The 24,258-nt window shown below is 37.0% G+C and overlaps 5 protein-coding genes across 6 annotated transcripts; 2 read left to right on the top strand and 3 right to left on the bottom strand.

Annotated features, from left to right (window-relative positions):
* Nucleotides 1,665-3,397, bottom strand: LOC18789345 (acidic mammalian chitinase). Its single transcript, XM_020555064.1, has 2 exons — nucleotides 1,987-3,397; nucleotides 1,665-1,885 (listed from the first exon to the last, which is right to left on the bottom strand). Exons 1-2 carry the CDS (start codon nucleotides 3,101-3,103, stop codon nucleotides 1,863-1,865), a joined length of 1,140 nt encoding a protein of 379 aa, XP_020410653.1. The 5' UTR covers nucleotides 3,104-3,397; the 3' UTR covers nucleotides 1,665-1,862.
* Nucleotides 6,257-7,435, top strand: LOC18790493 (zinc finger protein 1). The gene has a single exon (XM_020559815.1). The coding sequence runs from the start codon at nucleotides 6,398-6,400 to the stop codon at nucleotides 7,247-7,249; it is 852 nt and encodes a 283-aa protein (XP_020415404.1). The 5' UTR covers nucleotides 6,257-6,397; the 3' UTR covers nucleotides 7,250-7,435.
* Nucleotides 8,314-10,365, bottom strand: LOC18790317 (uncharacterized protein At2g39795, mitochondrial). Of its 2 annotated transcripts, XM_020562565.1 has the most exons (4): nucleotides 10,026-10,365; nucleotides 9,495-9,823; nucleotides 9,207-9,370; nucleotides 8,314-8,492 (listed from the first exon to the last, which is right to left on the bottom strand). In XM_020562565.1, the coding sequence occupies exons 1-3, from the start codon at nucleotides 10,275-10,277 to the stop codon at nucleotides 9,211-9,213; spliced, it is 741 nt and encodes a 246-aa protein (XP_020418154.1). In that variant the 5' UTR covers nucleotides 10,278-10,365; the 3' UTR covers nucleotides 8,314-8,492; nucleotides 9,207-9,210. The 2 variants fall into 2 exon arrangements, with proteins under 2 accessions (XP_020418154.1, XP_007224084.1); XM_007224022.2 differs by lacking the exon at nucleotides 8,314-8,492 and having other exon boundaries at nucleotides 8,587-9,370; nucleotides 10,026-10,364.
* LOC18791321 (deSI-like protein At4g17486) lies at nucleotides 12,938-15,428 on the top strand. Its single transcript, XM_007223844.2, has 3 exons — nucleotides 12,938-13,566; nucleotides 14,164-14,451; nucleotides 14,951-15,428. The coding sequence occupies exons 1-3, from the start codon at nucleotides 13,428-13,430 to the stop codon at nucleotides 15,211-15,213; spliced, it is 690 nt and encodes a 229-aa protein (XP_007223906.1). The 5' UTR covers nucleotides 12,938-13,427; the 3' UTR covers nucleotides 15,214-15,428.
* On the bottom strand, nucleotides 19,334-21,123 carry LOC18789933. The gene has a single exon (XM_020555124.1). The coding sequence runs from the start codon at nucleotides 20,772-20,774 to the stop codon at nucleotides 19,719-19,721; it is 1,056 nt and encodes a 351-aa protein (XP_020410713.1). The 5' UTR covers nucleotides 20,775-21,123; the 3' UTR covers nucleotides 19,334-19,718.

The raw sequence follows: 24,258 nt of genomic DNA, 5'->3' as shown, positions 1-24,258 counted from the left end.
ACGAATATGAACGGCTGGCAATTAGTGAGGGATAGAGATGTTGAGTTGTCTAAATTCTTAAATGCGAATAGAGTTTTAGGTTTGTATAACGCTTGTTCTGATTTACATGTTATGTGTGATTTACGATTAACTTTATGGTAATTAATTTTATTCTACAAGCTTATAAGAACCAAGTGAAGCAATTGTTATCTTATAAGAAAATAAGCAAGTGAATTTTCACGTTGTTTTAAATCATGGGAAGCTACGTAAGAATGGCAATTACAGATATATTTCTGTAAAGCCTGGCAGCTGAGTTTTTTTCAGGTAAGGCCTACGTATCTGCAACGAAAAAGATGAGAAAAGTAAAGAGCATAAGATGCTTGCTAGAATACAAAATAAAAGACTGCACTGAACTGAGGAAATATGAGCATTAATTTATACCTGGAGATGGCTTGCCACATTTTCTGTTGTAAGCTTTTCAACATTCATCATATATCTAGAATCTTGCTGGGAAGAGCCTCTGCATAAAAAACAAACATACAAGCAATTGCAGATTTTAAATAAGGGAACCCAAAAGATTGAAGAACATACTGTCAATGCCCAGCTCAATTAGCAGCTACAGACTTCTGATGCATTTCTGCAGTCCAAAAAAATGTTTGGGGCTTTTTGTGCTCTGAATTTCGGGTGCATAATTGCGAGAATGGTCCAGCAGATCGTTCACCACTTCCAACATGAACATGATCATCAAATATACCCTGGAAAAAAAAATCCAAGAGAGAGAATAGTATCAAAGAAAAGTTTAAATAGTGAAGCCTCTTACTAGGCTTGGAAAAACCCTTCACAAAACCCAACTTGCCTGGTTCAATTTGGCTTTGGTACAAAGAATCCCAATATTAGAATGTTCCATTTTTTTTAATTCCATCCTTTTTTTTATGGGGGGAAATTCACTGTTTCATTAGAAAAAAAGAAAAAAAGATATTTAGTCATAAACTCATTCTTAGTACTAAAACTATAAATAAACTCTACACCATTTAATTTATATACATAAACCCAAAAAAACCCAAAATATGATAGTTTACTTTGATGCCCTATTGAGTGTTTTAGGCTTTTTTTAATGAAGTTTTGGGGTTGAGTTTGTTTTAAGAAATCAATTGCAGTTTTGTAATTTAAAAGAAGTTAAAAGTCTTTTTGTTATGTTGTAAATGGACTTTGGGTGTGTTTCTAAAATCCATTTCATAGAGGGCTTTTATATAATTTGGGCTCCTATATTGGGTGACATTTACTCATTAATTATGTCAAAAGTTTTTTAGCAATAAAATTGACACTTTAAAAAATTATTAATTAACATAGTTGTGTAATTTGTCATTGTTTAACCAAGATGTGAACTAATGTATATCCTATTTCCACAATGGTTTTCAAACCACATAAGTTTAGAGTTGCGATTTTGCATGATTTTGTGAAGAATTAACTCGAGGTTTAGTTTCATGTTTACCTTGAAGGAAAAAAAGGAAAAAAAGAAAATGAAGATGAGCCTTTGGTTATGTTGGAAGAATATCATGATTATTTTTAATACATGCGATAATCTACTTTAAACTAATTAAACTACGAAGAGGGTAATTTGTACTCAAATGTTAAGTGAAGAGCGCATCCACTCTAACCAACTTGATTATATTCAAATAATATCATGATAAGCAACCATAGTTGGAACCTTTTTAATTAGTTTGCGAAAGGAGGTTGAAACATAGAATTTAAATGCATAGATAAATATTCTTATTTGATTGCGCTACAATGCCCTTGCTACAATGTGATAATTAACCATACAGCATAAATACAAATAGATGATAGTGGGCTACATGTGGGGTTGTGGATATTCCATTATCCCTTCAGTATTTCCAAGCATTTGAAGCTGCCAAACAAGAAACAAAGCATTAGAAATTTAAAATCAAACCTAATTTTAAAAAGAAACGAAATACTAATGAGGTAATTGAGTGTGGGCTGGAGACTTACCTTGGCTTGATATAGTCCAGTCTTTGTCTTGACCCAGAGCCCAAAAGAAGTATCCACCCAAGCCTAGCGACTTCGCAAACCGGACCTTTAAGTTCACGGATCGGACGTCATCATACCCGATCCAAGAGCTACCCGAATAAGAATAATACGCCACCGCTTTGCTATCATATACAACAGTTGCATTAGTTCTCTTGTTAAAATTCACTATTTGGTGAAAAACCAAAACGCCATCCCCAGGCCCAACACCCAAAGCAGGCACTCCAACCCGATTCACGATCGGGTTCTGGAGCGTCCAAGTCCTCCCGTATAGTGGCAACCCCATGACGAGCTTATTCGGCGGTACTCCGGCTTTGATCCATGACCCGAGCCCATAACTGGTACTAATATTACTCTTGGAATCATACAACGCAGCATGCAGCCCAGTGAAATTTTCCCATGACCCGTGATAATCAAAGCACATCGGGCTCGCCCAATCCAGATATTTACTTATTGCCCAGGCTGGATATGCTCTCGGGCCGCCGTAAAAGGTAAATTTCGACGCATAATATACCGCGGAGGTTAAAAGTAAACGCGGTTTACCGCTAATTCTAGCTTCATTGTCCAGAGCTTTTCTCCATTCCTTGTACAGCAAGGCAAGATTTGACATGTCCACAGCATCAGCCGGGAATTCCCAGTCCAAGTCGAGACCTTGGAACCCGAATTTTCGAGCCACTTCAATGGAGGAACTGATGAAGGCTTTCCGGGTCAGCTGGGTGCTAGCCATGAGTGAAAATACTGTTGCATTGTTACCTCCGCCGCCGATGGAGAGGAGGGTTTTGACGGGCGGGTTTCTTGTACGGAGAGCTCCGATGAATTGGGGTATTGTTTTTTGGTCGAATTGGGTGAGGTTGAGTTTGTAAGTGGTGGGTTCGGGTAAGAGGAAGGCATAGTAGATGTGGGTGAAGTAGGAGGTGTCTATAGAGGAAGCTGGGAATGTGTTAAACGATGGCCAATATGCTGCTCTGATCCCTTTGTGAGGTGGATGAACAGAAGGAAACTGGTTTGCTTCAGAATTTTGAAGTAGAGTTGTGAGGAAGATTACAAAGATGAGAAAAGGCATGAACTTTGGGGTACCCATTATTGCTGCTCTGATTTTTGTCAGGGTTTGATTGCGTTTGTTTTATAGAGCAGGCGAGTGCATAGGCTATGGTTTGAATCAACCAAGTTGTCACAATTGGTTTTATGCTTGGAAGTTTGTGGTGGAAGTTTCCTGCTGGAGATATTTTAATAATTTTCAAACTAGATTAGCATGTAGGGGTCAAGGAGGAGGAGGAACATATCAAACACATGCAGCCAAACTAGAAGCAAACGGAGGAAGAGAACTTCTTTCTGTTTGGAATGGAATAGTAAATAGAAAGAAAAAAAAACAGGGTAAGTTAAATTTGGTTGCGGTGGTCTCAAATATAAATACAAGTCTGCAGACCAGTTGCTTCTGTCTCTTTCTGTCCTAGCTAGTTTGAGTCTAAGTTTATTTTCTTCCAGTCCACTAATTTACAGGGTTTGGGTATAACGCATGAAAAAATTGAATAGAAAAGTTGGACTTGTGGTTTCAATAAAAGTAAGAAAATTCTTTCAAGCATCATGTTCTTAAGGTTTGAATGATGGGGTAGCCACTAACTTTGATCTTGTTTTGAAGCATACAGTCATGAATCATATGATCACATGCACTGATCTGATATCTGGTTGAACTCCTTGTAAGACCACAAATGCAGTTGGCAATTGACAATTGACAATTGAACAAGTCAAGTAGGATTAGAAACTGGTGTATCTTAACATCCCATGTTTGATAAACTGAGTAGTGATTGGTGAATAAAGCAAGCCACTGACTTGATGACTTTCTAATGTTTATCTAGATGTTTATTTTATGATTCAGTGCATTTTGATTGGTCCAATCAAATCAGCAAAACTAGCCAAAGTTGAATGCTTCAGCTTCAAAGTGGGTAAACTTCACTTTATAAAGTTGAATGTTGCACATTTCTCAATCAAAATGTCAAATAGTTGCTGGCAAAGAAAGTCAAAAGCAGAGAAAGCATGGATCCACCTCAGCAGTTAGAGTCGGCAGACCCCTTAATTAGGATATGAATGAGCCCAAATTAAGGCCGGGCCTAGTGGCTTGGTCGACCCACTAACAAGCCTGAGCTGGACTGAAGTTCACTAGAGTCCACTCTTGCTCTTTTGGAACAAGGGGTTTTGGAGCGTGCGTGGGGTGGGAAAATGTAAGTGGAAGTGTCTGTATTCGTGTGCGAGTGGTTTCAATTCAAACTTAGGGTTGGTGATATGGAAAGTATATCTGTACGTGGAGGAGGAGAGACGAGGATGACGAGGATGATGATGGATGGAGGAATGGAATAATGGAACTTTCCTGTGTTTCTTCTTTTAGAGTTTTGAAGTGAGAAGTTGGCTTAAAGAGACAGAGAGATCTTGAAAAGAGATTTTGGTCCCATTTGATATGACTATGAATGTTACATGGAGAATCATATCGGGGTGTCTGTTTCGCTTAAGTTTAGCCAATCAGGGTAAAATGCCAAACTCCACTCAGAACTCAGTCAGTTGTTGTGAGTCACTCGATGCCCATTTTATTCTACCAAACTTTTATGTGGGGTTATGATTGGCCCAAAGAAGAGAAAGTTGCCTAAAATGACTTTATGCCCGTGCAATAATTATCAATATTAAAACTCAGATTATACTTATCTTTCGGGGTTAACTTTGCTGATTTATTTCTGTTTAAATATTAATAATGCACCATGTAACTGCACTATCATTGCATATTAGCATGAGCAACTCCACGTCACCTTCACCCTTTTTTATTTGTCGGCCATTTGTCGCCTTCTCTACCATTGACAAATCATCTCTCCTTTTTTTTCTTTTCTTTTTTTTCCTTTTGAAAAAAAATATAAGAATATTTGGCTTTATGCCAGCGACCCAAATTGGCTTTACCTGTCTGTCAACTTAGTTTATGTCTCTACTTTGCGTGCTAATACTATATTACTGTAGTAACATGGACTCTATGAGAAGTTTAAGATTAGATTTTATATTTAGAGCCCAGACAATTGACAACAGCTAGCTAGAATACGATAAAATTTAGGAGGAGAACAAATAAAACATGCACTTATTGGCAATGATAGTTAATTATATATATTTGATATGGCTATTAGGTTATGAAAATGACAATTATAAACCTAGTAATTATCTGAGGGGGACAGGGGCACTCTATTGGAGATAAGGTTCATGTTCCCGTTTTTGATTGAGCAGGTAAGGCTACTCAGTTAAACCGACAACTGAGTCCATTGGTGTAGAGACACTCGCTTAATCCTCAACGACATAGCTCAATTTTTATACTAATTACTCTCCTCTTCCTCAATAAAATGCTATTGCTTTTTTCTAAATAAATTATAAGTAAAAAAAAAACCAGTAATTATAACATTTACTCCACCTAACATGTGTTGAGCCTGTGATCTAGTTCTCCAGTCTAGTTTTTCAAAGGGAAGATATGATTATAACCCAAAAAGGGCATTGAGAAGGACCCTCATTTTCATGACCCCAACTCAAAGTAATTGATTAATTTCATTCTCAATATAGATGGAGAAAATAAGTCAATGAAATTATAGGAAGATGTCAATAATGGTCTGTCCACAACACATGAGAGTGAGATGATTATGGAACATCCAAGCAAAGTGATGCCCCCACAGAATGTGGTCAGGGGCACACTCAATGTACTGAGGCATACTGCATGCCCTGGCTAGGGCGACATTTCCGGGATTATCCGTCGCTTCAAGTCCGTCTATTTTTTAAGAAAATAAAACTCAAAGTCTTTCTAAGGGACTTATTTTCTCAATGTCGAAATAAGTCACAAGTTCGAATGTCCCTTCTTTGATTGATTTTATAAAATAAAAAATTCAATATACGACAACAATGGCAGATGTGCATCTGCTATTGAGTTTGGTGCACAATATTGAGCATGTTACAGTAAAAAAAACACAATCTTGGATATGATATCAAAGGAAAACGATACTTTCTTGTTAAAAATAAGTTTTTCGTTTTTTTTTTGGATCAATTTATTAATGTATAATATATACGTGCAAATGGATCGAACGGTGAAAAAGTTCCATTGATCCAATCAAAGTGCATGACAATAAGTGAACCTACCAATATACTTTAAAGATCTAATTTGATGAAAGGATCTAATATTTTAAAAGCTAGTAGAACAGTGCATTCTTCCATTATCCATTTATACCACAAAGCAATTTACTTTTCCTCCATCAATAAACTTTTTATCCCTGTTGCTTAGCTAGCTTTTCTATCAACTCAAATTTCATAATCCCAGTTGATAATTCAGAAGAAGAAGGAAAAAAAGAGCTCCAAGATTTGTGCAATGGAACCAACCAGGAATTATGAAACATATATCATCTCTGCTCCAGAGGCTCCTCCATGTCCAAACACACCACTTCAGGACCCCAAAGAGAGCAAACAGAAACTAGTTGAGGAAGATGAAGAGGAAGCTAATAAAGATCAAGAAAAAGAGATGAAGCCCAATATTTTAGTAGATCTTGAGGATTCAAATGGTGGGTTCAATCCAGAACTCAACCTCATTGATTGCCTGGACATGGGTTCATCAGAAGGTACAGCTGCTCCTAGGTCTGATGGGGCAGAGCCTAGAGTTTTCTCATGCAACTACTGTCAAAGAAAATTCTACAGCTCACAGGCACTTGGAGGGCACCAAAATGCCCACAAAAGAGAGAGGACCCTAGCAAAGAGAGGACAGAGGATGTTAGGGACACATGTAATGGCCTCAGCAGCTGCAGGTTTTGGGTACCCTTACTTGCATCATCACCATCACCACCATATTTCAAGCTTGGCTTCTCTGCCTCTCCATGGCGCTGCTTATAATCACAAAACTTTGGACATTCAGGCGCACTCAATGATTCACAAGCCTAATTCTCACATGGCATCATCTTCTATTGGGTTCGGAAGTTCGTATGGAAATCGCGGCTACAGGTCAAGACCGCTCATTGATCAACAACCAGCAATTGGGAAGCTAGCCGCAGCAGCAGCAGAGAATTTCCAAACGACGGGTAGAGGCGGTGCTGGTAGATTTGACATGGGAAAGAACAAGATGGGTTCCCAAGCCAATGACGAAATTGGTAAATTCTGGTTGGCAAACGGCAGTCGTTTCAAGAGTGATCAGGAGGAAATGAAGAAGCTTGACTTGTCCCTCAAGCTCTAGGTAGTTTAGTATAGGCTCTGCACAATTCTTATTCAATGTAACATATATGATCCTCTGTTTTTGTTTTCTTTTTTCTGTTAGTATTGAGATGTTGTTTAAATTTTCTTGTTCAAATTTCGAATATGGTTCATGGTTGTATATATTTTATTTTATTTTAGAACGGCAACAGCCTTTTCTTTTTGGTTTGCTTTGAACTTGTCCATAGCTATCTGGGTTAGAATGTTTCATTTTTTTTTCAACTTGTTTAATCCTCTTTTGGTTAAAACTAAAACAGAAAGAACCCTCTTGTTATTTTTCTTCAATTATAGAAATTTATTTTAGAAAACAGATAAATTTTGAAGGTGGAGCCATGTTCAGAAGTTTTTAGGTACTCCCTTCAAATCAATTGGTGATATCTGGCTATCAACAATCAGAAACAGAACAGAGCTCCTCTGTTTTGGCCCAACAAAATTTCAAAAATGTCATGCTTTGCACTCGAAAGGACATGTGACGCTTGTGAGTGTCGTTCCAAATAATTTAGGATTATCCGTCTACTTCGATCCAAACAAAACAAACAATCAAATACAATGAGACAAATTTGATTCTATAATCTTTGCGGATTTACAATAAACAGATCATAAACACATAATTTATCAAAATTTACCGTTTTTCAAATATTTAAAAACGAAAAGAAGGATCTAGTAGCTCAAATAATATAGGACAGTTACCTTTATACCTAATGTGTGTTTGAATGCCGCGGCCCTCCAATATCAATTGTATAAAAAAAAAATATAGACAATGAATTTTTATTCTAAACTTGAGACAAAGCTGCCACTGACGAAGGGGATTAGATAGATGAACGTGGAAAGTGTCAACTTGATAATACAAGAAACCCAAAATAAATGAGTCATACTTGTGAATATAAGATTGATGATGTTTTTTTGTCGTTGTATGCATCATATAAAATGACTTGCTTTTTCATTTTTTTATGTTAAAAAAATTGGTGGTATCTTTGTCCTCTTTTGAGGAGCGTGTACTGAGTCACTTTCGTTAACTGATCTGAAAATCTAGGAAAGATTTTAGTTGAAGTTTAAACATTTTGTATAATAATGTAATAATAGTTTATGTGTCACATTTTACATAACTTTCCCATCAGAAACTCAAATTTCTTCGAGGTTGGCGTAAGTCACTGAACCTGTCGCCCCAATAAACAAGGTTTTCTCATGGTTGCCCCAGCACATGTCATATTCCCACACCTTCACATCTGCATGCACATTTTGAAAGTAAATCTTATGATTGTCTGTGGTTGATCAAATATTTAAGCACGCTGAAAACGCCGACAATTTGTTGTTTGATGGTTTTTTTTTTTAATAATTCAAACCAACCACCCTAGTTCCCCAAAAATTGATCCACAGACACCTTCAAACAATCATGTTTCAAACAAGGGCGATGGAGGACTAATGGCGATGAGTAATAAAAATATGTTTTGAGGTTTGAACCGAGCTCATGACATTACCAATTCCACTGTTACGAGACACAATACTTCAACAATAATACTAGAGGCACCAACTTTTTTTCCGTCAATTTTATTCATCAAGAGATTTTGAGTTTCTATTGAAGTAAGACTTTCAGGACGCATATAGCTGATAGCCCTTGTCTGTGTCAAACTTCATTTTCAGCTTAGCTAATGGAAATCAGCAAACAAAGATCTGCATACCATCACAAATCCTAATTTCCCATCACTTTGCTTGGAGTAATTCATACAATCAGAAGCATCTCAAAGTTATAAGACAGACAGAGTTGCTGACCTGAATAAATATTACATTGTAAATCTATGATTTTGAAGGCATGCTTGCATATAATATAAAGCATAACTTAGGCAGAACCTTCTTTCCAATCAATGACAAATTTTTTCAGGGAAGAGGAACGAATGAATCACCACAAATCTAAATCGAGGGAAGAGGTATTAGACATGTACCGTTCTATTTTTCCAGAAACGACTTGACCTTTCCCAACCATTTGATAAGTTCTATTCTGTCCTTGTTCGCCATATATTGATGCAGGAAAACAGAAAGCTCATCATCCACTCCCCTTGCTTCCAAATACTCAATAAACCTCTTTTGAATCGTTCTCTTCAAACTCCTGTCCAAAAACAGAGAAGAAGCAACAAGTCACCTCCAAACACCCAACACTGCAAACTAATACAACCAACAAACATTCATTCCTTGTGCATCATATACTTGCTGGCAGAAATTAAACAATGTACCTGAAATCAGGTCCCATATATGGCTTAGCGGGCATTCTATAACGATCGAGAACATAAACTTTCTGAACCTCTAGACGGTCCGGCCAGGCAGAGCACAGAAACTCCAAATCATTGGAGCCATCCCCCCGGGAAATATCAACAATCATACTGAGGTGAAGACGCACGTCTTCCCCAGAACTGTCATCTCCAGTCTTGGGAACCGTTTCATACCCATCAAACATAGTAACTTCAATTTTAATATCCTCAGTGTCTCCAAATTTTCCTCTCATTGTCATCCACAGCTCACCTGGCCGATCTTGCACCGTAAACGAATTGAATTTTGTAGGAGGCTGTTGTCAATCGTTACAATTTCCATCACAAAATATGAAAACGGATTACAATCAACACTTCAAACTGTCCAGTATGAATACACTTAAATGGGAATCGAGAAATCACAAAGACCTACACAATCAAGTTAATAAAAATGGTTGCTTTCTCAGTTTATGTTCGCGCATTTTCTTACAAACCAAACAGAGGAGGAGGATGACCGACCTGTTCAGGAGGAGCATACTCGGACTGGTACTCCTCCTCGTTTCTGAGGATTCTAAGGATGTTAGCTTCCATGGGCGACTTGGGAAGCGTTTCAGAAGCGTAAGGTCTGTTTTGGAAGAGAGAGGTTGAGATCGCTTTCTGCACTTGCAGCGAAGGATTTGGGTGGCGTTGAATGCCATTGATTAGGGTTTTGCATGAACAAGAAGAAGACAATCGCAGCGCACTTCGAGCAGTTCGAATTAATCGAGCCATTTAGGGTTGAGAATCAAATTTTCTTTTTAGGGTTTAAGGATTGGGGTTTTAGGTGAACAGTGGAACAGAAATGGGGAAGAAGATGGATATCTAATCTGGGCTTTGACGTGCATCGTAAACAATGGGCCTCAAACTCAGCCAAACTAAACGAATGCAATCCTTTGGGCTTTGGCTACAAACCGCAAAGAATGTACTTTTGGGCCCTTAAATGAGATCGAAAAGAAGCCTTGACACATTCATAAACGCTTTTAACTACTTGAATTACAAACTTGTTACGCAGTGACAGCGACCTAGAAACATGCACTTTTGTTGTTTATTTGAGAGTTGAAATGCATATGGTATGAATGATTCTGGAGGTGTGACGCTTCTTAATTACTTGTCCCTAGCGCGGGGTTGTATAGTTCATAGAGCTCGTGGCGGTCTTATCTTCTGCTCCAGTTCGTTGGTTTCTTAACCACCCAACATGATGCCTCAAAACTTGAAGAATACTGAAAGTGATGGCAACAAAATTCTATGGCCATTGGAATAGTAGCCCTAATATACTCCTCCGCTTCACCAGCATTTTATCCATATGTTTAAACACAACATTCAAAGGAGGGAGCAATGTTTTATTATTATTTCAAATAATATTGAGATATTTTATTGAATTGAAATCCCATAAAGTGGGACCTGAAAGCCGACATGGGTTTGGTGCAATAATTTCTTGAGGCCATCCCTTGAATGATATAAGACATGAAAATGCACAAGCAGCAACACTATTTGCCATGCTGCATCATAATGAAAATGAAAAATTGCATTACTTTGATGATGGCGATGAGATGATAACGCGGATATATAATGAGCTTCTCTGTCTGGACACATGGGTGCAGTGCGGGTGCAAAAAGGTTATCTTATATGTCGTCGTATTATTGATCGGAATAATAAAAAGTGTTATTTTCGTTGTATGAGGATGTTTCTCGTGCAATGGGAATGATGCAAACAAAGGACAAAAATAAAAAGTTTTACAGTGTGTTATCATTACTGCGTTTTGTTTAGCATTATTAATCCACCATTAATTTAATTAGAATGCTAAGGAAGGACAAACAACATGGTGGATATTATGTCCTTGGTTCGTTTTTGTACAACCAATTAGGAATCGTATGTCACAAAGTTTATGACCATTCAAATTTGACCAAACTCTTCATATTTTATGGATATTATGTCCTTGGTTAGTTTTCGTCCAAAATAATAATAATAATAAAATTGCGGACATCCTTTCCTTATATGTATAATTGATTATGGTCATTCTTTACTGCCAAAATGAATGGATATCAAATTAATAAACAATGGGGTCACAGCCAAGTAGTAGATGTGACATCCATCTCTTCTTGTTCTATGATGTTAAGGATGCGATCAATGACCATAGAAAAATATGTGACCATCCGAAAAACTGAAGTAACGAAAAATCTAATCTCTTAATTTTTTTAACTTTTTAAAAATCTTATATATATATATATATGGATGCTAAATTATTGTAGTAAAGAAATTACAACAATATTTTTATACCCAATATGAATTATTTTAAAATTTTATTTTAGAAAAATTATTAAATTAATTTAATGATTTATATTTTTTTTAAATACATGTAAATGCATCAATTCTAAATACAGAGGTTTACCTAATATGAGAATGCTAAAAAGTTAAGGTTTATATAATTGTTTATTAGTAAAGTGACAACTAATAAAAGAGTATCATAATTGGTATGAAATCCTTTTTTCTTTAGCACAATTGGTAATAATTATATTCTTTTAATTATTTTAATTTATGGGGAGATAACTTAAACTAAAAAAACAAAATTTTAATCTCTTTGGTACGCAATGAGTTACTTCGGTTTAAGCAAGTTGGAATATTTATATTCGAGTTTTGTATGATATCAAAACTTAAGAATGTATTATGATTGATTAAACAAATATTAATCTAATTAAAATATCGTGGGTGAAATCACTGCTGTCTCCATTGTACGTGACAATGGCTCGTGGCCCTGGATATATAAGCCCATCATGCGACTAACGATGGAACCCAAGTTCACAACCTCATAGATTCTTCTTCACTCTTCCAACATAAAAATAAAAATAAATTCACAATTCCCAATTTGTCCCTAAATTCCTCTGCTTTTCCCCAGTAAATTCCCCAATTTCCTTCCCACTTTTGTGGCATTAAGCAAGGTCATATAATAATTATATTATAAGCAAACGGGGTTAGGGAAGTTGGTAAAGGTATTAGGCAAGTACGAATTTCCTCCAGGTAGATATCGCTTGTATGCATCTTCTAGCATTCAAGTTTGAATCTTCTACACGTAGATATCACTTGTTTGGAGGGCGTTTGAATTAGAGTGCAAAGTAGCGGACACACTTTCTTAACTAACTAGCCCTTAACCTACATTTGCATAATATTTAAACCTGATTAATAATACATTAACCCTAATCCAATTTCCAACCATGTGATACCAAAAAGTAGGGTTTGCAAAAGCAGAGACCCGCGGAGACGCAGCGGAGACTTAACTTACACGTTAGGTTGGAAAAGAAAGAAAGGCACGACGTGGAAGAAATGGACTCAACCAATCACTCTATCTACTCTACCATTTTAATCTTAAAAACTTAAAAAAAAAAAAATGAGCAAATTTTGCAGCAGCTGGAGATTTCTGTTGCAGAAGATCTAGAAGCCTATCGTTTGCATACGTTGGTTTTTTACCTGGTTTGTATTTTGGTGGGTGTTTTTTGGGTTTCGGTCTTGGTCTTGGTCTTGGTTTTGGAGCTGGAATGGCATTTTCCGTAATTAGTTAAACTTGGAAGGGTGTTTTATCTGATTAGCAATTCACTACCAAAACAAACAGCGTCTCCCACTTTTAGTTATAAAAGCGAGTACACGGCGATGACACTTTCGGCCGCCGGAACTACCTAAGATTCGTCTTCCAAGAAAAGGATCATTAAAATTTTCTGGAGAGGAATTCTACGAATCTTCTGTTCCGGTTTTGCCCCCCCCACCCAAAGAAGCTCTTCAATTTCCAAGGCGCCCCTCGGTTTAAGCAATTCTAGCTGCAGCTGGAGCTCCGTTCTTATTTCTGATTTCATTTTGGAGTTCTCTTTTTGGAGAGACGAGTCTGAGAGAAAAATGCTGTGTAGGATGGTGTTGGTGCCCAGGAAGAAGAAGATTGGGAAAGTGCCTGTTTATCTGAATGTATACGATCTTACTCCGATCAATGGCTACGCGTATTGGCTCGGCCTTGGGGTCTACCATTCCGGTGTACAAGGTAATGGGTTTTAATGGGTTGCCCTTCTTTTCTTGCTTTCTGGCTTTGTTTGGATGCTGAGAAAGTAGATCTGCGTGTATGTTTTGTTATGAATGAAACAGAACAGATCGTTTGTCTTAAAATTTTTACGAAAATCCAATCATTTGCACTTTGTGATGTGTTTTGTGTATCATTTTAAATGCTCATTTGGATCTGGGTAGCGTAATTTCGACTCAGCTGAACTTGGGTTTCATCTTTTTGGAAGAATCAAAGAGATTCTCAGTGTTTGATTCACAAATTTTGGTTTGCACAATAAAGAAACAGAGTGATTTTAAGCAATTGGGCAAATTTGAATTCAGTTTTCATGCTTTTGGTGTGATAAAGTGAAAACCATCCATCTCAAATAAACTCAATTGTAAGCAAGTTTCCTCATTTCGAATGATTTTCGTATCGCGGATAATAAAAAAGGATTGTTTTTCTCTAGTTAATCCATTGACTTAAATTTTTATGGTAGACTTGGTTATCTATTGACTCTCTCACATGTCTATCTAAGCTCCTGCTTACATACGTTTGTATTTATTTATTCACTTAAGAAAATTTTATTTTAATATGCTGTAGTACATGGTGTTGAATATGCTTTTGGAGCGCATGACCATGCAACGACTGGGATTTTTGAAGTGGAACCAAAACAATGTCCTGGCTTCGTATTCAGAAAATCAATTTTGATCGGAAGAACAGATTTAGGCCCCAAGGAGGTCCGCGCATTTATGGAGAAACTTGCAGAAGAGTACTCTGGAAACACATACCATCTGATCACCAAGAACTGCAACCACTTCTGTAATGATGTGTGTACCAGATTGACGGGGAAGCCTATTCCTCGCTGGGTCAACCGTCTTGCCCGACTTGGTAAGGATTTGATTATCTCTTATCAGTTTTCACAATCCCACCGTTATTAGTAGTACGACCACAAAACAAAACCACTACACGATGCCAATGCCACAACCAGAGCTACCATTGTTACCCCTTGCGCCCAGATCATCACAGATTCAATCCATCTTTAGATTGAGATCATTGCAAACATAGGATTCAAAACTCAATGGGAAAGAACAATTTGGGTAGAAATGATGACTCTGTTGTTCATTATTTGCCCATGTTTTATATCCTTTTGGGATCTCTACGATGTTAGAAGGCTGATCACCACCGTAGTGCCTGTTTCTGTTTGTGTGCTGCAAACATGACTTTTAGATTTGTTTCCATGGGAATGCCAATTGTTGAAACATTTTCCTATACAAAAAAAAAAAAAAAAAAGGTATTCGTAGATTGTTCTCGTTCCCTACATTAATTACTTACTGAGAAAACCAATCCTAAAATATTTTTGTGTGTGTGGCTCCTTGATGAACTTCAGGTTTTTTCTGCAATTGTGTTCTTCCAGCTGGTTTGAATGAAACTAAAGTTCGGCAAGTAAAATCAGATGGGGTTTACAGTGGGGATAAGAAGAAATTGAGGAGCCTTTCAACTAATTGTGCATCCTCAAATCCTCGGCCCTCTTCTTTACAACCCTCCAGTGGGGGTTCTGCAGGCAGAAGTAGTAGACAAAGACACTGTGTTCCTCCATCTTCCTCCTTGATCCATTCTTCATCAACCTCGGCCTTGACTGTAAAGGTGTGACACCTACTTGATTGAGACTTTATAGGGTTTTAGAGTCCATATGAACAACAGATGGGGAAATTGCAAATTTTGGTTTTGCCCCGTTGTGTAATCTGTTTTTATTATTATGTAAAACAGCTGCTTGAAAATTGTTTCAGTGTTCCTGTTTGTGTAAAATGCTTCGTGTTTCTGACAAACTGGGGAGATAAAGTTGATGGCTTTCAAAATTTTGGTTTCTCGTCTATCTTCAAGAAAGTAATGCAAAATAAGAATGCAGTCAAAGCATGTGACATGTCCACATAACATACACACGTGCAGGTTTACATTCATATATGCACGGCATGGAATGGAATGAATCCAAATTAATTCTTGCTGGCTGCCGACTTGTTCAAACTTAATGTGAATGAATGTAGACATGAATTGCACGAAGTAGGTGGTTTTCTCGTTACGGATTAGAGAGAAGGAGAAGAGAAAGACAGTCTGTTTGGGGTCCCATTCTTGGTCAAAAGCTTTCTCATGTCGATGGTTGGCTTGGTTTCCAGTTTTTGTACTGGTCTGGGGTTTGAGTTTGGGCTTGATCCAAACAATGGAAACATGTTTAGTCTAATCCCTGTATGTTCAAAGAGAACCCAAATGAATATATGGGCTCGGGCTCAAGGCTTGTACATATAACAAGAAGCCTGCAAAACCCAGTTCGTAACAAGTTTGTTGCAACTTGCAAGAACCTTACTTGGAAGGAAGCTTGAATTTGGTATGGATGAGGAGGCAATGTTTTGGTAGTGTTCCTTGAACTCAGGTTATCATTTTACAGAAGAAAATTAACCAGTGCCTTGAAATGTAGGTAAAGTTGTTTCCTCCTCAATTGCTGTATTGCTGTATTGCTGTATTGCTGTATTGCTGTAGCTGTACCTGGAGAAAAGATACCTAGTATTGAAAGAAATCGACAAAATCATTCCCGTCCATTGCAAAAGAAGACAAAACACTCTCTGCACTGCATGAAACGTACTTGTCTCTCTCTCTGCCTTTTATTAGATTCGAGAGATGCCATCTTTTTACAAGAAACATCTCGACAAACTCTGCGCGTTGATTGAACTTTGGACCCCCCACCTTTTACCTCTATGTCCCCCAAATTACCATTCTTTGCATTTACACCAAGCTTATCGACGTTTTACTGTGTCTTGGGGGGTTGTTTTTACTCGGAGTCACCAAAACGTTCAGTTGAATTAAAAGTAAGAAAAGAACTCATATTTAATGATATATTGACTAAGCATACCTTCTTTTTGGGGCAGTAAATAAGGTGGATCTATGGCATTTCACATCAAAATAGAAAACGCAGCAGAAATACGTGCTCTATAAATCCTAATGAATTCAACACTCGCTCGTTTTACTTTATCTTTAAACGGAAATATTCTTATGATATAAGGATTCTCACGATATTATTATTCATGTTGTATAGAAATCTTCGGATATCATCATGCTTTTTAAGATCTTATGTAATTCTTTTAATGAATCAAATATCGCTTTTTCATTTTTTTTTAGTTTAAAAAGCGACTGATTAGGCCGTATGCAATGCTATGCAAGCCAGCTTTATGGAAAAGAAATAAATACTTGTCCAGAAAGGCAGGAGTGGGTGATAAAATATGTTATATAGAGGGGAAGTGGGTAACGGAGAGAGCCTCACAAGGTACGACAGTCAACCTGACAACCAATATACTACGGAAGCTTCTGCATACAAGTTGATGTTGAATTGAAGGACCTTTTCTTTCTTTCCCAAAACAGTCATACGCATATTAATTTGACCGTTTCACACACACCCCTTTCGTTTGGGTACCGCTGTTGTCTTCTTCTCTTCTGGATTCTGGATTTCTGTTTTCTTTAACATTTCCCCCACTTTCAATCCAATGTCACTTGTTTTTTCACTTCATTAATTCATCCAACAAACTTCCACGGTTCACAATTCAGATGGTTTCCTTAGAGCATCTATAATTGTTAAAATCAATGTAATTTTATTGTATGGAATTAATTAAAACAGTCAAATTGCACTTTTAATGATGTGATTTAGTTCATCGCAATAAATGCAATTGTAATAGAGGGTGTGATGAACTTTCTATTGTAATTGCAATAGACTAACCATAGAACCTACATGCCAATAACAAATAAAAAAATGTACAGCAATTAATGCATTATGTTGTTAAAAGCATTCGCAATAGCTGTTTAATAGTTCAATACAATAGAAAAAATATATCAATTAAATATTTTTTTTTTCAAATACATTCAAAATTGGTCTCTTTTTAAAGATCTTTTTGAGAATATTGCAATGGTACAATTTTTAGTGTTATTAAATTTATCCTTTTTATTTTATTTGAGATGTAAAAAAACGTGTAAATAGATATAACTATTGATAAGAAGCTATTGAATTGTACCATTGCAAGTAAAAATGCAATTCAATTCAATAAATGCCAAAAAAATATCAATTTATTGAATTATTGAACAATTATTGCGGATGCTCTTATGAATTTAAGGCATGTTTACGTATCAGTAATGGGTCTGGGAGAAAAGGGAATGATTTCCATTCCTGACTTCCCCTGCGTTTACTTGCAATCAGGAATGAAAAAATAAGTGGGCTTCACTTAAAAATCCGTAATCACATTCCCTCAAAACTAGGTATCAGATCAACTAGGGGGGAGTAGTCGATATGATTCTCATTCCTGTTCTCTCTTAATAACTTCCAAAAATACCATTACCACTTTATCATAATTCTAAAACACCCCAAACCCTTAAAAAAAAAAAAAAAAAACTCATGCCAAGAAGTTCAAAGACACTCCAACTTCTTTTTCACCTTAGCGTTGCAAACACAACCTCCCAGAAGCAATAGCACGCCTTGTGTTATGAAAGTCATTATATCTATCTATCTTATGTCTTCACATTCATCACAAAACAAAGTACGGTCATGGAGAAAGACTTTTGTGGAGAATATATATATCTTTTTTGGTAGTATGAAGATTATGTATGGTTATTATTATTTGATTGTTTACTAGTTACGTAGGTGAACGATATATATTTATTGGAGTTTATTTTTTCGTTTGAAATTGGCTCTGGACAAATGTGTTATTAACATTATCATTGAACTAAACTCTTGCTGTTCATCTTGTTCAGCATATTGATTCCTCATGTTTACACCGCCTTACTGGTTTGCTGCAAGATTAGTTTGGTCCCGTTAGCCAATTTAAGAATTATATATGTGCTATGATGAAAATGTGCATGATATTTTAGTAATCAAATTAATTTGGATTCTGATTCATGCAAATTAGTAAACAATAACAATGGGAATCAATCTCATTCGTTTGCTAATTACATATGTTTAGTAAATAGCTTAAGGAATGATTCTTCCCATACCGATTCAGTAGTTCCCCGATTCCTAAATTCTATGATTCCTTACTTTCTCCATTACTGTCACTGATACGTAAACATGCTCTTATGGTAATGTCTAAAAACCTATGTAGCACGGACACTTCATCAGGCCGAAGTGTCGGACACACGGACACACCTCAAACACGACTTAAACACAGGTCAACAGTCAAGACACATTTTGGACACAATCAACTAAAGTCAAGACAATGCATGGACTATTTTGAAAATCATAAAACAAAAACTAGGGTCAAACATAATTATTGAAAACTATGTGGACATATTTGAAATACTTTTAAAAAGTTGGCTAAAAATGTAAACAATATTTTTTTAAAATATGTTTTTTTTCTTTGTTCCTTCGTATCAGAGCTTATATTTTTGGTTGACTAAGAATATTGATAGCAATTTGGTCGTGAGAGAAGTATCTTTTTGAGTGAGTAATTCACTCATTTATTTATTTATTTATGCAAACTCAATTCTTATTTTATGAAGTGGAAAATTATTTTTCTTATTTTGAAGATGATAATTAAGTTTATGATGAATCATGAATATGTGTGATAGATCATATAAGCATATATTATTAGAATTTTATTAAAATTTATTATTATTTTAATTACCGTGTCCTACCCGTGTCGTGTCCTAATTTTTTAAGATTTTTCGTGTCACTTCCGTATCCTTGTGTCCGTGCTACGTAGCTAAGAACAACCAAAGATGCACAATTTTACACAAATGCTTTTATGTTCGTCTTCATCAATAATATGCCTCATAAATGACATTACTGGAACAATTCGGAAATTAAAGCATAATTAATTCCCTTCCCAGTAGAAAAATAACAAAAAAATACAGAACACGGTTTTGTCTTCTCTTAACATATAGCTAGGCTAAGTAAGAATTGTTAGATCTAATCTCATATAAAGTATCTATGAATTTCATAGTTTCCTTCCATGTAGATAGATAGTAATTGGATTTATTCGACTATGTTCAACAACAAATGGGTTAGTAAAAGTAACAAATTACTGAGCAATCTCACCAACAATTACTTATATAGAACCAACCACCCTACTCAAATTGTAATTTTGAAGAATTTGAATTGAATTGCTTTGCTTTCCTTTGAATTTTCACCTTTTCCAGGCATAAACCAGCAAAGAAAACCCAGTAGGACCGCCGCTGAGCTCACTTTCCTCCATGCTAGCCCACTCCATCACCGACGAGCTCCCTCCAGAAGACCCTGCAGACGACATCGACACCGAGGAAGACGACAAGCTCTTCCCCATCTTTCTCCATTCGATCCCATTCATCCCAAAATTCCATGAATTTAAATGACCCAGCTGGCAATTATTACTCTCTTTGTTGATTTCTTCTTCTTCTTCGAACCTGAACATGAACACGGCGTGCCCGTCGTCACTGTCGCTCTCGAACAGCCAATTGTACACGTCCCACGAGATCTGCAGCGGCGCCCCGTCCACTTCGATTCGCTCGTTGCCTCTGAATTTCCACTTCAAACGCTTTATCTGCAGAACCCTCTGGCCGTCCACGCTGAAACAGAGCCGGCTCAGGTCGTTGCCGTACCCGCAGTCGATTTGGATCGATCTCAGCTTCCCACCAAATCTCGCTTTCGTGGTGTAGATTTTCTTGGCGACCACATGCTCCCGTTTCAGAATTGGGATTTGGGGAGTCTGGGCTTTGTGGGCTCTGGTCTTGGCGTAGGCTTCTCTGGTCAAATCTCCGACTAGGAGGGTCATCTCGTCGTCGACGACGACGGCGATGTAGAACACGGATTGGGGTTCGGGTCCGGACCCGAACCGGGCCCTGGAGAGGTCCCAGAAGATGCGAGTGTTGGGGGAGAGCCTCTTGGAGCCATGCTTTTTCCAGAAGATGAAGGGTTTGATGTGGAGGTGGAAGGAAGGGGGGGAGGCGGAGGAGAGAGAAGGGGGGAGGGGAGAGTCAAAGGAGTGGTGGAGGAGGTTGAGGTGGAGAGAGCGGCCGAGGAAGGAGCGGGACCAGGTGAGGGAGAAGAGGGCGAGGTCGGTGTGGTAGAGGCACGTGGTGAGGTTGGCATGGCCGGAGATTGGCGGCGGAGGAGGTGGAGGCGGCGGGGAGTGGCGGAGGTCGGTGGGTTTGGCGGTGGAGGGGCGGAAGCAAGAAGGGAAAGTGGAGGAGTTGTGGCGGGACATTGGGTTGTGGTGGCGGATTGGTAGATTGGAGTTGATATGAAGTTTGATGTGTGGGTGTGAATGTGATGATTTAAGAGAATCTTGTTTAGGGTTTTGTTGCTTTTTGGAGGGACATACAGAAGAGAGATACTGAGAAAGAAAGAGGATTTGGGGTTTTATGGGGGCGCTGGGAGGAGAGAGAGAGAGAGAGAGAGAGGGAGCCTGTCACAGACTTCACAGATGAAAAGGAGGAGGAGAAAGATAAAGGTGGAGGAGAGACTAAAGACCATGAAAATATTGGACTTTCAACGACACATGTAACAAGAGTCCGCTACGTGAAATTGCCCTTTAAATATAAACAAATTTTCGGATGAAAATTTTTTTTTTCTTTTTTAACCACTTTAACTTGTTTGTTAAGCAAAAAATTATAAGATATAAGCAAAAGTCCTACAAATGGAAAAGATCCCAATCCGCAATCATTAAATTTGCTATAGACGCCCTCTTCTATTCTATAGATTACAATTCATTGACACATCCTATTCAAAAGTGAGTGAGTTATGAAAAATCTGCGAGGATCTTACAAGCATACTAATATAAGCAATGCCTTTATTTTTATCAATAAAGGTGTGTGTGCGTGTTTTTTTTATTTATTTAAAAACAATAAGGAAGACTCATTTATCAAAATGGACGTTTACACGTAAATATGACATATATTTTAAAAAATGTATTATATTTCTGACCTTATATTCTTGGTCGTATAAATTGGTTACCTTATTGTTAGTAACTTAGTGCTAGATTCATTGCAAATTGAATATGGCAGAACAAAATCTGAGGAAAGAATTATATCTGTAGACTGTAATTACGTAGGTGAGGGGGTAAAAGGAAAAGCCGCGGAAGGAGGAAGAAAAAGCCAAGAAAGGAGCCTGCTGAAGCGAGATTCTCACGCTACAAGTACACACCTACACCATTTGTGGTTAACTCTGAAAATTCTTCCTGTATATTAAATGAAAATTAATTCTCAAACATTATGATCAGATTAGTACATAAAAGTCAATCCAAGGCATGGAATATTTGAACAACTTAGCCATTTGAATGCAAATTTGGAAACGGCCAAAGTCTCTCTCTCTCTCTCTCTCTCTCTCTCTCTCTCTCTCTCTCTTCAAAGCGTGTGAAGAACCAAGTCGATCAACTTGAACCACTTGTTTAATGCATGCGATTCTATTCGAATTTTCCAGCCAAGTTTCCTGTCCTGTGCTAGCTCAGGAGTAACTTCCTTTCATAATATATCATTTTATTTCTTTCATGCAAGTGCCTATCACTTTATTTTCCCTTTTTTTTTTTCTTTTTTTTAATTATTTATTGCTGCTATTTCATCATTGAATATTTTGCGAGGACAAAAGCCCATAAAACACTAAATTCCAATTATGGGTGTTCTATTTATCAACATTTGAGAGCCACTGCACTCGACGTCTTGTGTCCGATTTCCCCCTCCTCCATTGCTTGTATCACGGACTTTTTTCGATTCATTTCAATTTTCCCGACCTTTGATTGAAAATATATACCTGGTTGCCCTACCATAATTAAGGACTGGTGGTGTGAAGACACAGTCCTTTGTAAACCTGAGGGGGCATAGAGAGGCTGACATGACATCAGATAGCCAAACCCAAGTTCCTATTTTCATACAGAAACATGGCATGTGTTATTTAATCAAGAAAACCATAACTCCAAGTGGCAAAGGAAGTCACTGTAGCCACACAATCCTGGCCCTCTATCTGCACACAGCTTGACAATTTGCAGCATGCGTAATATCATATGCCATTAAAAATTGTATGAAATAGAGATAATACTGTTTTGTTATTCTCAGTTAATTAAAGAATGTTACATAGAAAAGTTATCATGTGTGACATATCATGATTGACCAGAAATAGCAAAATAATGTTATTCCCGTTAAGGGCTTCTTCAACCCTTTTGGGTTTTACCATGATTCAAACTGTTTTTTCCCCTAACCCGTTAGACTCAAATTTTAAATCTGCAATTTTTATTAAATTATTTTAAAATAGTTTAAGTGTAATATTTTTTTATTTCATGGATAACTTTTTTTTCATTTAATATTTAATCTTTTTAAATAACTTCATAATTTAAATTTTTGAACAATTTGGCCTAACAAAATTGAAATTCCATAAAAATAATTTTATTTGAGAAATAGGTGGGTATTATAGAGTTTAGAGTGAGTTTTGGGGTTGGATATGATTTAGATTAATTTAAAATATTATTTTAACCGTTAGATTTAAATTTCAGTTGTTAGATCTTTTTTTTTCACAGCTAAAATAACTTGGATTTAATATGGATCGTTGATTTGGGTTATTGTTGGAATAAAAAAAAATAAAGAAATAAAGTGTTGCAACACGAGCACATGACACCTTCTGTAGCACTAGCAACACGACACATGGTGCTCTATTGATTCTTTTTTACATATGGACTCCTTCAACCTTGAATGGGCTCCATCAAGTTTGAATTTTTCTAAATTTTAGCTCCTTAATTTTATTTTATTTTAGAATTAAGAGAAAATTTGAGTTAAAATTTAAGATATTTTGAGTTTGGCTTCGAGATGCTCTTATTTAAGTGTTTATGGGGTCCTAGAAATTAAAAACCGATAAGACAGAAAAGCCATGCTCTCTCGCATAAAACCGAACAGACAGCCGTGACCGTGACCCAATTATTTTTCTTTTGCCATCAACAATCAGCCACACAATTGGCCAAGCATTTCTGCTGGGCTATGCCATGCTTTATTTTGTCCCCTTGCCAAGGAGGGGCTTTGGTTCTGCTTTAAACTTGCCAGCTGGTACTTTAGGTACTCGACCGTTCCTTTAAGTTGTACTTTTTCTTTAGAGTTTAGACCCCTAATTTAATGTGATTGTGAGATTTTTCTAATATGGGTCTTGTGAAGTTTCCAGGAAATTGAGGCATATGGGAAGTTGGGTTGTTACTTATTTCAGCACTGCCCTACACTGCCTAGAGGAATACAATACGATGCGTTTTAGAATTTGATCATATTAAATATTCTGGTCAATTGACTTAATTATCATTATTGTTGCTATAGAAAGTGTCAAATTTACTGAGAGAGAATAAAATTTAGGGGAATGTACTTTGTTGTAATCCATTCACGCATAACTGGCCTTGAAATGAAACTTTGGAAAAGGTGTAATCTACATTGACTATATTGGATTTAATTTGAAGTCTTCATACGGTAGAAGACAACTAGTCAAAGTAAATAATGCTAACAAAGAAAAGTAGTTAACTAACTTTATTTATTTTATTTTATGGGAGGTTAAATTATGTGTGGGTCAAAAAACTGATGAGGAAAACAGAGGAGCCCCACCACCATGTGCAGGTATTCCCCAAGCTTTAAGCATACACTATACAATAGTGTCAGTCAGCACCTAATTTTGTTCTCTTTCTCTTCTGGGTATCTGACCGACCACGCTTGCCACCCAACGAAACCCTA

Source organism: Prunus persica, chromosome G1, assembly GCF_000346465.2.
Source record: "Prunus persica cultivar Lovell chromosome G1, Prunus_persica_NCBIv2, whole genome shotgun sequence".
Taxonomy (NCBI): domain Eukaryota; kingdom Viridiplantae; phylum Streptophyta; class Magnoliopsida; order Rosales; family Rosaceae; genus Prunus; species Prunus persica.
The sequence above is the reverse complement of the archived record's forward strand: the minus strand, read 5'-3'. Positions and strand labels throughout refer to the sequence as shown.

Bases quoted from the DNA above. Each gene is read 5' to 3' on its own strand.
- LOC18789933 (XM_020555124.1), bottom strand. From the start codon at position 20,774: ATGTCCCGCCACAACTCCTCCACTTTCCCTTCTTGCTTCCGCCCCTCC.
- LOC18790317 (XM_020562565.1), bottom strand. From the start codon at position 10,277: ATGGCTCGATTAATTCGAACTGCTCGAAGTGCGCTGCGATTGTCTTCT. The intron at 9,824-10,025 runs GTCGGTCATCCT...GATTGACAACAG, and splicing joins AGTATGCTCCTCCTGAACAG to CCTCCTACAAAATTCAATTC. The intron at 9,371-9,494 runs GTACATTGTTTA...GTTTTTGGACAG, and splicing joins TATATGGGACCTGATTTCAG to GAGTTTGAAGAGAACGATTC.
- LOC18789345 (XM_020555064.1), bottom strand. From the start codon at position 3,103: ATGGGTACCCCAAAGTTCATGCCTTTTCTCATCTTTGTAATCTTCCTC. The intron at 1,886-1,986 runs GTAAGTCTCCAG...CTTGTTTGGCAG, and splicing joins CTGGACTATATCAAGCCAAG to CTTCAAATGCTTGGAAATAC.
- LOC18790493 (XM_020559815.1), top strand. From the start codon at position 6,398: ATGGAACCAACCAGGAATTATGAAACATATATCATCTCTGCTCCAGAG.
- LOC18791321 (XM_007223844.2), top strand. From the start codon at position 13,428: ATGCTGTGTAGGATGGTGTTGGTGCCCAGGAAGAAGAAGATTGGGAAA. The intron at 13,567-14,163 runs GTAATGGGTTTT...AATATGCTGTAG, and splicing joins CTACCATTCCGGTGTACAAG to TACATGGTGTTGAATATGCT. The intron at 14,452-14,950 runs GTAAGGATTTGA...GATGAACTTCAG, and splicing joins CAACCGTCTTGCCCGACTTG to GTTTTTTCTGCAATTGTGTT.